The sequence below is a fragment of the Salvelinus alpinus genome, chromosome 5 (genome assembly GCF_045679555.1).
Source record: "Salvelinus alpinus chromosome 5, SLU_Salpinus.1, whole genome shotgun sequence".
NCBI lineage: Eukaryota > Metazoa > Chordata > Actinopteri > Salmoniformes > Salmonidae > Salvelinus > Salvelinus alpinus.
The window spans coordinates 15,476,605-15,491,495 of NC_092090.1; the positions used below are offsets into that span (position 1 = coordinate 15,476,605).

At 45.3% G+C, this 14,891-nt stretch overlaps 1 protein-coding gene across 1 annotated transcript in view; it reads left to right on the top strand.

Annotated features, from left to right (window-relative positions):
* The window catches only part of trip4 (thyroid hormone receptor interactor 4), a 68,579-nt gene extending 54,665 nt beyond the window's left edge, over window positions 1-13,914 (top strand). The window contains exon 12 of the mRNA XM_071400752.1: window positions 13,554-13,914. Within this exon, the coding sequence (XP_071256853.1) occupies window positions 13,554-13,618 (65 nt within the window). The 3' untranslated portion in view covers window positions 13,619-13,914. The remainder of the gene's footprint in view (window positions 1-13,553) is intronic.
* The last annotated feature ends 977 nt before the right edge of the window (window positions 13,915-14,891 follow it).

The window sequence follows — 14,891 nt, forward strand, 5'->3', positions numbered from 1 at the left end:
GCTCTACTAACTGAGCTACAGAGCACCGTGCTCTACTAACTGAGCTACAGAGGACCGTGCTCTACTAACTGAGCTACAGAGGACCGTGCTCTACTAACTGAGCTACAGACGACCGTGTTCTACTAACTGAGCTACAGAGCACCGTGCTCAGGTTTTTAGAGCCACATGCAATTTTTTTTATTTGAGTCTTATGCATTATAACCATTGTCGTGTCTTTGGCTATGCCGGATTAATTGCTATGACATGCTATTCTATAAAATACTTTCTCTGTAATTAATATCACCTGATTGAGCTAATCAGGCACATGTAATTAACTAGAGAGTCAGGCACCACAAAATAATATTTATAGAGCCGTTATCTTCCGAATAAACTCTTAAAGATTTTGCAATATTTTACATCAATTAGCAGTCAACATCAATCGTCATCTTACTTCAGTCTCATATTCTGAAAGTTGTAAATTCTTGGTTATCTGCAAGAATCCTGGCTAACAAGTTGAATCAGCAATACAAAATTGGGTTTAATTATTTATTTACTAAATACCTAACTAATTACACAGAATCACACATACACAATTAAATCATAACTTGATTACAAATTGTCGTCATAAAGGAAAACGTCCCTAGCGGGCGGAACAGATATGACAGCTTGTTACACAAAGGAAAGAGGGCTGGGTTTTAGTGAAAGAGCGGGAGACTGGAACAGAGGCGAAGCTGTGCTATCGTAAATACAGTATCTTATGCATTCTAAATTACCGGCCATTTCGAAAAGGAAAATGCAATAAATATTTATTCTGAGCTGCGCTTCAGTAGGTTGGTGGTAGATGGAAGACCGTGTTGCCAAACCGAGTCCTCTGTCCTTTGAAGAATGTCTCTGGTGGTCACTGGATACGTTGTAGTAACGTCGTTGTGTAGTAGACGGGATACTCTGACTGTCCTTCCTAACCTGCGTTTGTAGCAGCTGTTGCTAACTCAACGGCTAGGAGGTATCACTTCTGTAGTGAATACGAGTTCAAAGTTCATACCATTCACAACCAAAGTTCATGCTGATGTTGGCTTAGTTCTGTAGTTATTATCTGAACCATTCTGACATGGGATCGTCACCCTCATCTCCTCGGAACAGAAAGTTATATTTTTGTCAATGGCTTTATATAGTGGAGGGAGAGGGGTGTGTCTGAAAAGTTTATTACCCATGTCTCTTCACTGGGGCGGGCCACTGGTTGAGCAGAGGCCCAAACTTATGAAAACCCAAATCTCTCATTTGGAAGCTAAAATTACATTTAATCTCTTCACAAATAATTTCATATTCAAGCATTTGAATTAAACAACAATTCCATGTCAATCCGATACCTCTGACGTTTAGACTTTCCACAGTAGAGTTTATGTCATTCTATCATTGATGAGAATGTGTCAGAGGGCAACCGAACTGACATAATATACCTTAAGTACCACCGCATATGTTCAGTTGGTCGGATTACCAGAATATAGTTCATTTCCCCCCAACTTCTGATGTTCCCAGAATCTCTATGTTAACCAAAGGGTTTTCTTATGTCACATCAGTATAGTAGGGAGAGGGAAAAAGGGGGAAAGAGGTATTTATGACTGTCATAAACCTACCCCCAGCCCAACGTCATGACACCATTGACGCATTTATTCAGGCTTTCATAAGGGCCTTTTATGATAGTATGTTTTTAATGCCTAATGCATCTATGTGATTCATTCTGAATGCATCTGTAGCATAAGGGCTGTTCAAAGGAGCCAGTCTTCTCATGCACGACTCATGCACTTCTCATGCATGTACTATAAATTAATTCACTATGCATTATACACAGGTGGTTCTGGTAGAGATGTTCTGCCCGTACTGTGGTCCACTCACTGAATAACAGAGGCATAACTTTCTGTGCCTGGCAGGTTGATCTCTGACACAATCGATCACTGTTAGAATGTAAGATTTAATTAAGCAATAAGGCACGAGGGGGTGTGGTATATGGCCAATATACCACGGCTAAGGGCTGTTCTTAACCACGACACACCGCGGAGTGCCTGGACACGGTCCTTAGCCGTAGTATATTGGCCATATACCACAAACCCCCGAGGTGCCTTATTGCTTAATTAAATCTTACATTATAGTTATTTAAAAGCTATTATAAACTGGTTACCAACGTAATTAGAGCAGTAGAAATACATGTTTTGTCATACCTGTGGTATACGGTCTGATATACCATGGCTGTCAGCCAATCAGCATTCAGGGCTAGAAGCAGTTTATAATAAACCATATTCCATTATTGTATTTGAAGGAGCTCCATGCTGTAATGTTTATACACCCCTCTGACGTGTACAAAGTAATGAAAGTGTAACGAGCTCTGAAATTGGACCATGTAGATATTCAGACATTGACTCCTCTGGTCTTATTAGCAATGTATCAGTGATGAAGAATGGGGCTTCCATCATGTAGGCAGTACACACACACACACACACACACACACACACACACACGAGTGTCAAGCAGAGCTGTCACACAGAGAAGCCAGTGATACAATACACAACGTTAATTATCCATTTAAAACCATGGCCCATTGGCAGTGCTGAAGCACCGCTGCTGGAAAAGCCTCTCAGAGAGCCATAATTGCTTCTTATCTTTTGGAGGTCACACTGTGTCCAGTAGAACTAATCAATCTCTGGCTCAGACCTGCTGTTAGCCCAAAGAGCTCCATAAAATAACATTCTGAACATTTGGACCATTTTAGATACCCACCCGCCATCAGCAGCTATTGATTTCTTTTAGGAGAAGGTGGGGCTGGCCGGTGGGTAAGTCTGCTCTGTTGCTAAGGAATAGCTGCGGGGAGCTGGCCGGTGGGTAAGTCTGCGTTGTTGCTAAGGAATAGCGACGGGGAGCTGGCCGGTGGGGTGGGTCAGATTGATTTAGTATTACGCCGCTCGCTTTTTAAAAATGAAGGGTCCTCAGTCCGACCGCTCGCCTCTGCTGCTCCCATTTCTTGGGGTGATGGCCAGTGTGATGAGGTTACCAGTATCACGTTAAGTAGGGGGGAAAACGTTTTGAAATAGCACGATCTGAAAAGGTCATTTTGTTTGCCAAGAAAGAATTCCTACGGCTTCAGTTCCTACTGATTTGTGTAACAGGAAGTAATGCTTTGCCAAACAGGAATATGAGGGCGCTAGTTGTGTGTTGTGACACGTTTTCCATAATTAGCCGCCCCCCACCAAAGCCTGCATTTAATTGTTAACCCTCTTAAGTGTTTCAATAGGAAACATAACAGCAAACCGTTAATCAGAAGGGGCTTTATTACCCCCTGTCGGTTTCCTCTTCTCCTCCCCCCCACCTCTCCTTATCCATTTCATAGCCATGCAGGCATTTGATGTGTTAGTTTGCTGCCTGAGGAACAGAGGAATGTAGTAGTATCTAGGGGAGGACATAGGGAGGTGGTAGGCTTTGAATTGTTCCAGTCGTTTAAATGTCACCAGGACAGCTCTGTGGGAGGTAGGGGTGAGGAAGGTGAGACGCTAGCTGCTGGTACAGAGCGCGTGTGTGTGTGTGTGTGTGTGTGTGTGTGTGTGTGTGTGTGTGAGAGAGTGATAGCAGCATGGCTCAATTTCCATTTTTATTAACAATCCAGTTACCTCTTCATGGAGAGCGATGGAAAGGGCCCGGCAGATCAATGTCATCGTGCCTCCAGCATGCCAAGGAGCCTGGCCGCGGTGTTAACCACTTCCTCCCCCCCTTTACACACACTGCCCTCTCCCACCAATCAGTAGCCTGAATGGAGATTGGCAGGCCCATCAACACTGCACTCCCCACTCTGAAGACAGACATGGGGAGTGCAGCCCCTGGAGACTGCATCGTAACCTTGGGCTAACATAACCTTGGGCTAAATGGACTACTTAACCAGACCCCTTGATCTTCCTGTTAGCAGTAATGTCACATTCACAAATACCTTTGACTCCTTTAAAAATGGCGAGCTACTGTACTGTAAAAGACTTGTCAGAAGAAAATCCTGTCATTTCTAGTCAGAAATATGGGTATTAAATTATGTCAGAAGTGTTTTTTTTAAGCCGTTGACGAGGCTCAGAGAAAGCGTTGATGGCTGCTCTAAAACACAGCTCGTTCGTCATCAGTCTCTGACGTCATATTAGACCGCTCAGAGGAGATAGTCACACCCCAGGATATTCTGTCAGAAAACACATTCCCCCGTGTCTGCTTATAACTGTCACAATTCAAAAACAACAATACATGTTCTCTAGTCTACTTTAAGTTGACATTCTTTGGCACCAACAACATCTCGCCAACACAATGGGCCTCATTTATCAATCGGCAGTCGCATGCGCGTAAATCGTCAGCAAGCGAGGCCAACGTCTTTTGACGGACATTTCAATTACCAAAGTTTTCATAGCTCAAATGGGTAACAAACCATGTGAGACCTGTAAGAGAGTCATTTGAGAAATGGCAGTCAGATGAATATAATGGGATTCAATAGATAAGATGCTTAGATATTGGACATTGTTTAGCTAGCAGTGTAGTGCTCCTACAGTACTCTCACCAGAGTGGGAACACAGAGGCACTGTATGGAGGATGGTTGCTGAGTTAACATGAACTGTGGCTGGTGTTGGATACAAAGCATTGCTCCTCTTTCTCCTCGCCATTGGTCCTTTTAAAGCCATGTGTGCATGTCATGACAACAGTGTATATATCTATTAATAGTTTTGTTGTGGTAGTGGAGCAACCCAAATATTCATCCCCATGTAGGTAAAAAGTCATGTTATATTTATAAACCAAGCTATAGAGGGAAATAAGCTACTGTAGGGATTTAGATCATGACTACATAATGTTTCTCTTGTTATGTCTCTAGCTTACTCTCTCAGTTTCTCACACACACACACACACACACACACACACACAGAGATTTCTCCGTGTGCATGGAGGCACTTCACTGGGGCTTTTCCCCAGAGATGAGCCTTGCACTTGAGCTGACCGTTAAACAAACGCTACTGTACACAGTCACGTGGGAACACAGCAATCCTCCCACCTGATGTCTGTAGTGTGTGTGTGTATCAGAGGGAGCCTGAGAGAGCGCCTGCAGGGGTGTCAGTGAAGGTTTAAGATATTCAGCTTGCTGTCAACGCTGACACATTTCTCCCTCTGCTCCGCTGCACTGATATGCAAATGCAGCCTCCTCAGAATGCAGAGCACTAGATCAGCATAAACGTATTCCCCCTCTGCTCTCTCTACCCCTCTCCCTATCTCTCTTCTCTTTCTCTCTGAGACTCTCTCCCCTTCTCTCTCTTGCTCTCTGAGTCACTCTCTCTCTCTACCCCTCTCCCTATCTCTCTTCTCTTTCTCTCTCTTGCTCTCTGAGTCACTCTCTCTCATACTCTCTCTGAGTCTCTCTGAGTGTTTTTCTCTGGGTCTCTCTGAGTGTCTTTCTCTGGGTCTCTCTGAGTGTCTTTCTCTGGGTCTCTCTGAGTGTCTTTCTCTGGGTCTCTCTGAGTCTCTCTGAGTGTCTTTCTCTGGGTCTCTCTGGGTCTCTCTGAGTGTCTTTCTCTGGGTCTCTCTGAGTGTCTTTCTCTGGGTCTCTCTGAGTCTCTCTGAGTGTCTTTCTCTGGGTCTCTGAGTGTGTATCTCTCCCTGAGTCTCTTTCTGTCTCTCGCTCTGAGACTCTCTCTGTCTCTCGCTCTGAGACTCTCTCTGTCTCTCGCTCTGAGACTCTCTCTGTCTCTCGCTCTGAGACTCTCTGTCTCTCGCTCTGAGACTCTCTCTGTCTCTCGCTCTGAGACTCTCTCTGTCTCTCGCTCTGAGACTCTCTCTGTCTCTCGCTCTGAGACTCTCTGTCTCTCGCTCTGAGACTCTCTCTGTCTCTCGCTCTGAGACTCTCTCTGTCTCTCGCTCTGAGACTCTCTCTGTCTCTCGCTCTGAGACTCTCTCTGTCTCTCGCTCTGAGACTCTCTCTGTCTCTCGCTCTGAGACTCTCTCTGTCTCTCGCTCTGAGACTCTCTGTCTCTCGCTCTGAGACTCTCTGTCTCTCGCTCTGAGACTCTCTGTCTCTCGCTCTGAGACTCTCTCTGTCTCTCGCTCTGAGACTCTCTCTGTCTCTCGCTCTGAGACTCTCTCTGTCTCTCGCTCTGAGACTCTCTCTGTCTCTCGCTCTGAGACTCTCTCTGTCTCTCGCTCTGAGACTCTCTGTCTCTCGCTCTGAGACTCTGTCTCTCGCTCTGAGACTCTGTCTCTCGCTCTGAGACTCTGTCTCTCGCTCTGAGACTCTGTCTCTCGCTCTGAGACTCTGTCTCTCGCTCTGAGACTCTGTCTCTCGCTCTGAGACTCTCTCTCTGTCTCTCGCTCTGAGACTCTCTCTCTGTCTCTCGCTCTGAGACTCTCTCTCTGTCTCTCGCTCTGAGACTCTCTCTCTGTCTCTCGCTCTGAGACTCTCTCTCTGTCTCTCGCTCTGAGACTCTCTCTCTGTCTCTCGCTCTGAGACTCTCTCTCTGTCTCTCGCTCTGAGACTCTCTCTCTGTCTCTCGCTCTGAGACTCTCTCTCTGTCTCTCGCTCTGAGACTCTCTCTCTGTCTCTCGCTCTGAGACTCTCTCTCTGTCTCTCGCTCTGAGACTCTCTCTCTGTCTCTCGCTCTGAGACTCTCTCTCTGTCTCTCGCTCTGAGACTCTCTCTCTGTCTCTCGCTCTGAGACTCTCTCTCTGTCTCTCGCTCTGAGACTCTCTCTCTGTCTCTCGCTCTGAGACTCTCTCTCTGTCTCTCGCTCTGAGACTCTCTCTCTGTCTCTCGCTCTGAGACTCTCTCTCTGTCTCTCGCTCTGAGACTCTCTCTCTGTCTCTCGCTCTGAGACTCTCTCTCTGTCTCTCGCTCTGAGACTCTCTCTCTGTCTCTCGCTCTGAGACTCTCTCTCTGTCTCTCGCTCTGAGACTCTCTCTCTGTCTCTCGCTCTGAGACTCTCTCTCTGTCTCTCGCTCTGAGACTCTCTCTCTGTCTCTCGCTCTGAGACTCTCTCTCTGTCTCTCGCTCTGAGACTCTCTCTCTGTCTCTCGCTCTGAGACTCTCTCTCTGTCTCTCGCTCTGAGACTCTCTCTCTGTCTCTCGCTCTGAGACTCTCTCTCTGTCTCTCGCTCTGAGACTCTCTCTCTGTCTCTCGCTCTGAGACTCTCTCTCTGTCTCTCGCTCTGAGACTCTCTCTCTGTCTCTCGCTCTGAGACTCTCTGTTTGGTCTTGACTGTTCTGTTCTTGACCTATGCCCCTGATAAAGGAATTGATTGTTTCTCTCAAAAGAAACTGTGATGTATAGGCAAGAGAATAGGTCTACACACACACACACACACACACACACACACACACACACACACACACACACACAAGCGTTCTGAAGGTCGGTGTGTGTTTGTAAATGTGTGTGTGTGTGTGTGTAACCCCTCCAAATCCCCAATGATAGAACAATGACAGCCCATTACCGCCAATGCCGAGATACAATTAGCTTATTTCAGAGGCTTTGGTGATAAGACTATCTCCCCAAAATACTGTGTCATCAGTAATCTAGTCCCGACATAACATCATCTAAATGCCAATGTCTATCCCCAGTGATCCATTCAAAGCCCACGCCACATTTCCATTGTAATTAGATGTGTGCAGTCAACAGGCTTCTTTATAGGAACCTGTTTTAATAACCAGCAGTATTCACTTTTTCAGAGTCCCTCAGTGGCTGTTGGAAAGAAGCTCCTGTTGATATTCTGTCCCTTTGACATTGGGGCTGCAGGGGAACGAAGTCTCTGTCTAGAAACGCAGCGTAAACACACATGTATCTCTAAAGCCTGTCATGTTGTTTCTTTGGGCTCTCTGTATTTGCAGTGGTGTACAGAGATGAGAAATATACATCAGAAGAAAGCGCTGTCCCTGCAGGACTTCACCACTGACACTTCTTATGACCGGTTTATTAACACGCAGAGAAAAATACAAGAATCTTGATTGAATATTTGACTTATTTTAATTCATTCTGAAATGATTATGTCACTTACCATTAGAAGGTTGAATGTAAACACAGCGTCCTGATCCACCATGATGGGGCAGTGTGTCATTCTTACAACTTTAATACAGGCATTGTGATATGCCACTCAAGTTATATCAATGTCTTATTATGATTGAAATAATACAAAGATGAATTTGTGTTGCCCCCTCAGCAGTTTAGCTGATTTGCTGATTTTTATAGCCGGGCCAATGTTTCTGAGGCATTTGACTACCTGAGGAGACATGGAGATTTTAGCCACGGCACTTTGCGTTAACGAGAGTGCCATGATCGAAGCTAATGCAAAACGAATGAAGTGTCTTCTGGACGCTTGCCCTCGCTGCAGCAGCATTGCCTTGGGGGTGTTCACGTCACACCAGGTCGGTGGTGATTCAGCATTAGCGCAAGCGCGATCCCACTGTATCTAACACACTGCATCGCTGCTGCACCAGTCACTCTGGCTCTCACTGTAAGAGCCCAGGATGATTGATGACCACTGGGGAGCTGGCTCCTTACTGGAATTACTCATGTACACAGGAGGAATCTGTTTCCCTCGGTTGGAGCACATTAGTATGGGTGACCCTTGTCACTGGGAGATTTTTCACTGGAAAACCTCCAGTCAATGTTATGTGAGTAGGTTATAGAGTTATTAGACCAGAATGTGCTCCCTCCTTCTCTCCCTCCTTTTCGCTCTCCCTCTTTCCCCCTTAAACATGTCCATTCTGGGCATTCTGTCCATTCTGGAAGTGGCCAAATATCCAGGAGTAGATTTCTGAAACGCTTCTTGATTATTTAAACCAACTAATTTGAACATGGTGTCTTCATAAGAGTTGTTCTGCTATTTTTCTGGCCAATCTCCTGGAAAGAGATGCTGTGAAGCAGGATTAATACGATGATGAAGTCATAGAAGAAACATGGACGCCAGACATGGCAGCCAGACTGATTCCCTCCATTTCGGCTCATTCACTTCCATTGGCTTTAGCTCCCCCATGTAGCAGGGTAAACCTCCAGGAGAATTGTTAAATAGGATTCCACAAAGCACTTCCTCTCTATCTCATTATTGTCTCACTTCCCCTCCTTCCAACCCACCTGAACCCACCACCCACTCCCTGGGCAAGGTGCGTGGCAGCAGGTGTGATCGACGGAGCGTCAGCCCCTATTTGGGACAGCGGCGTAAACACGCTGTCACCCTGCCTCGGAGTCGCTAGCTACCCACGCTCTGTCATTTGCCCTTCCCTTCCTTAACTGCCAGACTCAGGCTGCCGGTCCGGTTAGCCTAGCCTGTTGTGTGCCTGACTAAAGCAGCGCTGCAGCAACAGCAGCAGTAGAAATCACTCAGCCATTTCAGCCCCTCGGTGTCTGTGAAAACAGCTTGAGGGGGAGAATAGAGAGAGAGAGGGAAGAGGGAGAGATCCTCCAAGGGGAAGCTGCCTGCCTGCAAGTCGACTCACACAGCAGTACAACCTCCACTTGTAAATCTACCAGCCAGGGCTGGAAGAGAATGTAAATTAGGTGTGACTAACACCGGGATGAGAATCCAGGCAGGTTTCTTTCTTTTCCCCTCCCTCCTGCTGAATGATGTGTACACATCCACTTGGCTGCAGTAGTCAGTGTAGAGCCAGGAGATGTAGTCTAGGTCTGGCATGTAGGGATTCTCTTGAGGCTCACTGAGTACGAGCTCTATTGGAAAAACCAGAAACAAGATGGATGCCATAGTGTCATCCCCATGCCTTGGCTTTAGGCCCTATCTACACATAGATTTATATCCTGGGTATTCTCATGCCCTGTTGTATTCCCAAGCAACATTAGAATATAGACTATTCTTTAATAGGCCATCATTGTAAATAAGAATTTGTTCTTAACTGACTTGCCTAGTTAAATAAAGGTTAAATACAGAAATATAATTATGTATTTGTATGCTTTTTCTCTCCTCGTCCTCATCACAATCCTCTGTTGGTGTGGAGTAATTGCCTGTAGTCTGAGTGTATCAAGCTTTGGTTATATTTGCATAGCAATCATAAATCACCTTAGTGAATGGGGATTATCATTCTCCAATACAAGGTATGAATACAAAGAGCTCCCTAGCTGATTCATTGATTGGCATATCGGATATTCATTATTCCTTGTTTACGCCTAGAATTATTCCATTATCCCTCAATCGACAGTGAAGTGTTGCCTTTCAGTGTTTATGATCATCTCAAGGCCATTGTATTTAATTGGTGCGGTTGTCAATGGTCCTCCGTTACAGGGTAGTAGTATACAGACAGACCTCTTGGCTCCATCTCTTGGGTTCTGAGGCTGGATGTGAATGTTTATCAGAAACGTATTGGGCTCCTTCCCATCGGGCTGTAATGAGAACAGTGTGTGTATAGTATAGGGTCAGAATAGTAGTTTGGAGTGTGGCCACATATCAACTGGATAGTCTGTCCATAAGGAAAAAGGCTATATTAAGCTTAGGTTCAGGGTTACAATTAGAGTAAACAGGGTTGGGAGTTTGGGTTAAGATTTAAGGAAAATATGATTTAAATGGAAATGAATTTGAGGTCCCCATGAGGATAGAAGAACATAACGTGTGTGTGCGCTCAAATAGGGGTGTATTTTACAGGCTTGATGATGTAGCGCTAGCCCTCTGCAGACACACTCCACCTATTACTGGACCTCCCCGGCTGTAGTGTGTGGGTAATAAACCTCTCTACAGCAGCCCCCAAACAGACCAGCAATCAATGGGAAATTATCTCACCGATCCATGTGACAGCCTCTCTCTTTCTGTCTCTATATCGCTTGCCCTTTCTCTCTCTGTCTCCCTTTCTCTTGCTCTCTCTCTTCTCCCCATCTCACGCTTTCAGCATCCACTCTGAAATGCTGTTGCTCAGCAGCCCACTCAGCAGCCCCTCCAGCCATTAACAGAGGAACTAGACTGAGCTGGTGTTAGCACTTCCCAGACACAATCAGCCGAGCTGGCCAAACGCTAACTCTTAATTACGCACTTGACAAGTGAACTATCAGCTTGCCATGTCTGGCTTGTTGTTGTTTATCTCCGTGGGTGTCATGGTAAATCGTTTAGGGGGGAAATACTAGTTGATTTTATATTGAGGCAGAGAAGCAGTCAAATACTATTCTTGATTTGGTATGAGTGAAACTAGTGTACATGTTCTGTTAAAACCAGTCACCTGGTTTGGATTAGCCTATGCAAGAACACCATTTTTCTGCAAGAATTCATGTTCGATGTACAGTATGTACACAACTTCAGGGAAACTGTTATTTTTACTCAGCCCAGAAACAAAGTCCTCTGTGTGGTGCAGGGCATTGGTTTGTGACATAAACATTCCCAAGCATTCAACATTGTCACTTGGGCAACCACTGTATTTTTAGCTAGTTGCCAGAATCCAGAGGCACTCCCTTTGCTGTGGAGGTTTGGCTCCAGGCATAACAGAGAGACACACAAATAATACATGTCAGTATTTGAGGCAAGTTTGGAAATGGTGAGCAAACAGCACTTCTCCTTAACAGCGTGCTTACACAGCCACTACCAGGGCTTGGAGTTGAGCTCTAATGTGATGGGACAGATAGAGAAACAAACAGAAGTGACAACCACTGCTGCCTGTTATACATACATCATGTTTGTCCTACCTCAGCCCCTTGGAAAACCAACCTCAGTGCGAACTGTCTGAATAGTATGAGTGTTTCTGGGCTCCGCCGTGCTAGATTACAATGTGTTTAGTTGTCAACTGCTGCTTCCACACAGATGATCTAACCTAATATGGCTTGTAGTGGCCAGGGATTGCTTGAGGGGCCTATGTGGTGTGAATGACCTCTGTTGGGGGAATAGAGATGCTCAGTTTGGCACTAGCTACAGTATTAACGTTTCGCAAGGGCTTTGAGAATAAATAGGTAGGGTTATGTTAAATGTAGAGCCAGGTGACTGGTTGAATAAAGAAGAAATGGATGGGCTATGTTGGCGCTAAACTCCCAGGTGGCTTCGATACGGCAATGAATAAGTACTGCTGAGAAATAGCCATGCTAAGAGCAACGCAAATGCTAATTCAAGACTTGCAAAGAGTTCAATTCGAACCAGTGACTGTACCCACCTGGAGAGAAACAGAACCAGGGTTAAAACACTACACTAACCCTCCAACGCTCTTAACCACTAGGCTACCTGGCTGCTAGCCTGTCATTGCAGATTAACTTGAGAGTTTTCTACACAGCGTGCCATCTGCCACTGGCCCAGGGTTGGCTTTCAACTGCTTAGCTTGTTTGTGTTAACAAGCTAACTAGTAAACATTGCTTAACCTGCGATTACAAGATATCATGACTATGCTGCGGTCCTGATTGGTGTCAAAGTCTTGGCTGTTCAAATAATCCAGTCATACAACTAGGCCTACTGCAACATAATACTCTTCTGCTGTTTTGTACAATCTATCCTTGCCAGCAGCAGTCATATTGAGCCCTGTCATCACCCAAAGAGGAAAGTCTGCCTAGAGAGATTCTAGTGGATGACTGTAACTTGAAATGGTTGGGTAGGATGAGAAAAGGCTGGTACTCACTACTCAGATATACTTCAGAAAAGCAATCAGACTCATGTTTGCAATGGAGGAAGGGACAGTATCTGCCGGACATGTCTTGAATTGATGGTGTCAAAGACCTGTGGAAAGCTTCTATTAGGCTCTTATCTCCTCCATTGCAGGCTATGAGGCACGTTAGTGTATGTATGGGGGGTTTCTTTGTCACTTTGACTGGTCCATAAAGCCTATTAGGAAGTCAGTCAGTGGTGTAAAGCTGGGTTAACACTATGCTCTGTATTGATGGTCCTTTGAATGTAATATGCTGTCACCGTAGTAGCCTAGCGCCCTGTGAGGACACTTATCAAATATTTAACCATTTTTATTGATTTTCCACTGCAAAGGAATTGATCCCCACTCTGATAACCTTCCAGTATATATTCTTAATTATGAACTGGGTGGTTCAAGCCATGAATGCTGATTGGCTGACAGCCATGGTATATCAGACCGTATACCACGGGTATGACAAAACATGTATTTTTACTGCTCTAATTACGTTGGTAACCTGTTTATACTAGCAATAAGGCACCTCGGGGGTTTGTGGTATATGGCCAATATACCACAGCTAAGGGCTGTATCTAGGCACTCCTCGTTGCGTCGTGCTTAAGAACAGCCCTTAGCCGTAGTATATTGGCCATATTGCTTAAAAGTGAACCACCTCGTATAGGAATGGTTCTGTCCAGATGGCCACTATAAGCAGGGGCTTATTAGACCTAGTTATAAGTGTAGTGTGATTTAGCCAAGAAAGAATTGACTAGATGTACCCAGAACAAAAAGCTGAAGGCTAGTCTGTGGTAACAGCAGGATAAACAGCCTCGCTGGCCTTTTCCCTCCTATCTGCCCTGGACGCCTCTAATCAGCAGGCCTTGAGCTCTCCGAAAGGTCATTCTGTCCCTTTGATGGTGTTTTGATTCATTCCTCCCTCCCTCTCTTCCCTCTCTCCCCCCCCCCTCCCTTCCTCTCTGCTTTCCCCCTTTCACAGTCAAGCTGGAGAGTCAATATCATAGGGGTGCGAAGATGGGACTGGTTCCGTCGACGGCCGTGTGACGTTGGCGAGAGAGAGCGAGAAAGCGAAGAGAGAGTGTGGACCAGATGGAGGAGAGGCGGAGGAGAACATCCAGAGTGGGTCATATTCTGACTACTGTGTTTTATCAGGAGTTCCAGCAAAAAATAAATATGGACACACTGGCTATACATGGCGTCCTCTCAAGGGATTTACAGTTTATAGACTATGACTGAGCAGACATTCACCACACAGGAAAGTTATTACCAGGTTCTCTACATTCTATACTGTCTACTCTTGAACACTTGTATTTTCTGCAATAAACAATGTTGAAATGTAATTTCTGTCTTTTATTTTTTGACCGTAGACAGGTTGGTTGTTTAGCAACAAAACCGAGGCGTTTGCAAATATGGGGCAAAACAGATGAGGTTGGCTTAGATTTTTGACCGCTTGTAAGCTACAGTATATTTTGTCTACAATGTTTATTGAAAACATAAATACATTTGCACAATGAGCACTTGTCTTTCAAATACGCTGTAACAGTTGTTGGTTAGCTAGCCAGCTATTTCTTTTTGCCATATTGACATGAAATGAGTCAAAACAGAACAAGAACAAGTAAAACGAGCTGAAACGAGCCACTTACGATTCCCTGCATGGTAGTTTCTTGTCATTCTTGCTAGCAGTCTGGCCATCCATAATCACAACAACCCGCTGACTTGTACACCATGGAGACATCGTCTCATGACGTTGTCAGCTAACCCATCTATAATGAGAGGGGAAATCCAAACTAGAAAATGAATCTAAAAGAAATGTCAACCATGGCATCAGACTTGCTCTCTTGTCCTATCAGTCATCCTCTTGTTCACTCACTCAACCGTCACCACGTGTTTCTGTACATTTGTGAAATAGAACTCTTTCCAGAAAAAAACACTCCTTTCAGATGTAGTGGGGCGGTGGAGGCCGAACATGGAATTCCGTGGTGACTGACGGACCAATTGGCCACAAGCGATTAAGTTCCTGGTCTCTCTCTCCATTATATAGCTGTCAGAAGCAGGCCTCTTGAAGTGATGTCAGGCTGGCCCTCGGTGGGATTGAGTGTCCTCTTGGTGACAGGAGCGTCTTTACCTCAATAGGAAATTAACAAAGGTGCCAAACGAACATCATGACTCCACACAGAGGCACAGTCATTGAAAGCCAGCAGCGCTGGAGCACATTAAATTAGTCTTATTTAGTCTGATTTGCACCGTTCTCACCTTCAAGAAGTCACTCAATTGTAATTTTCTTCAAAGCGTGTGCTGTTTTCACAAGTTTTGATTT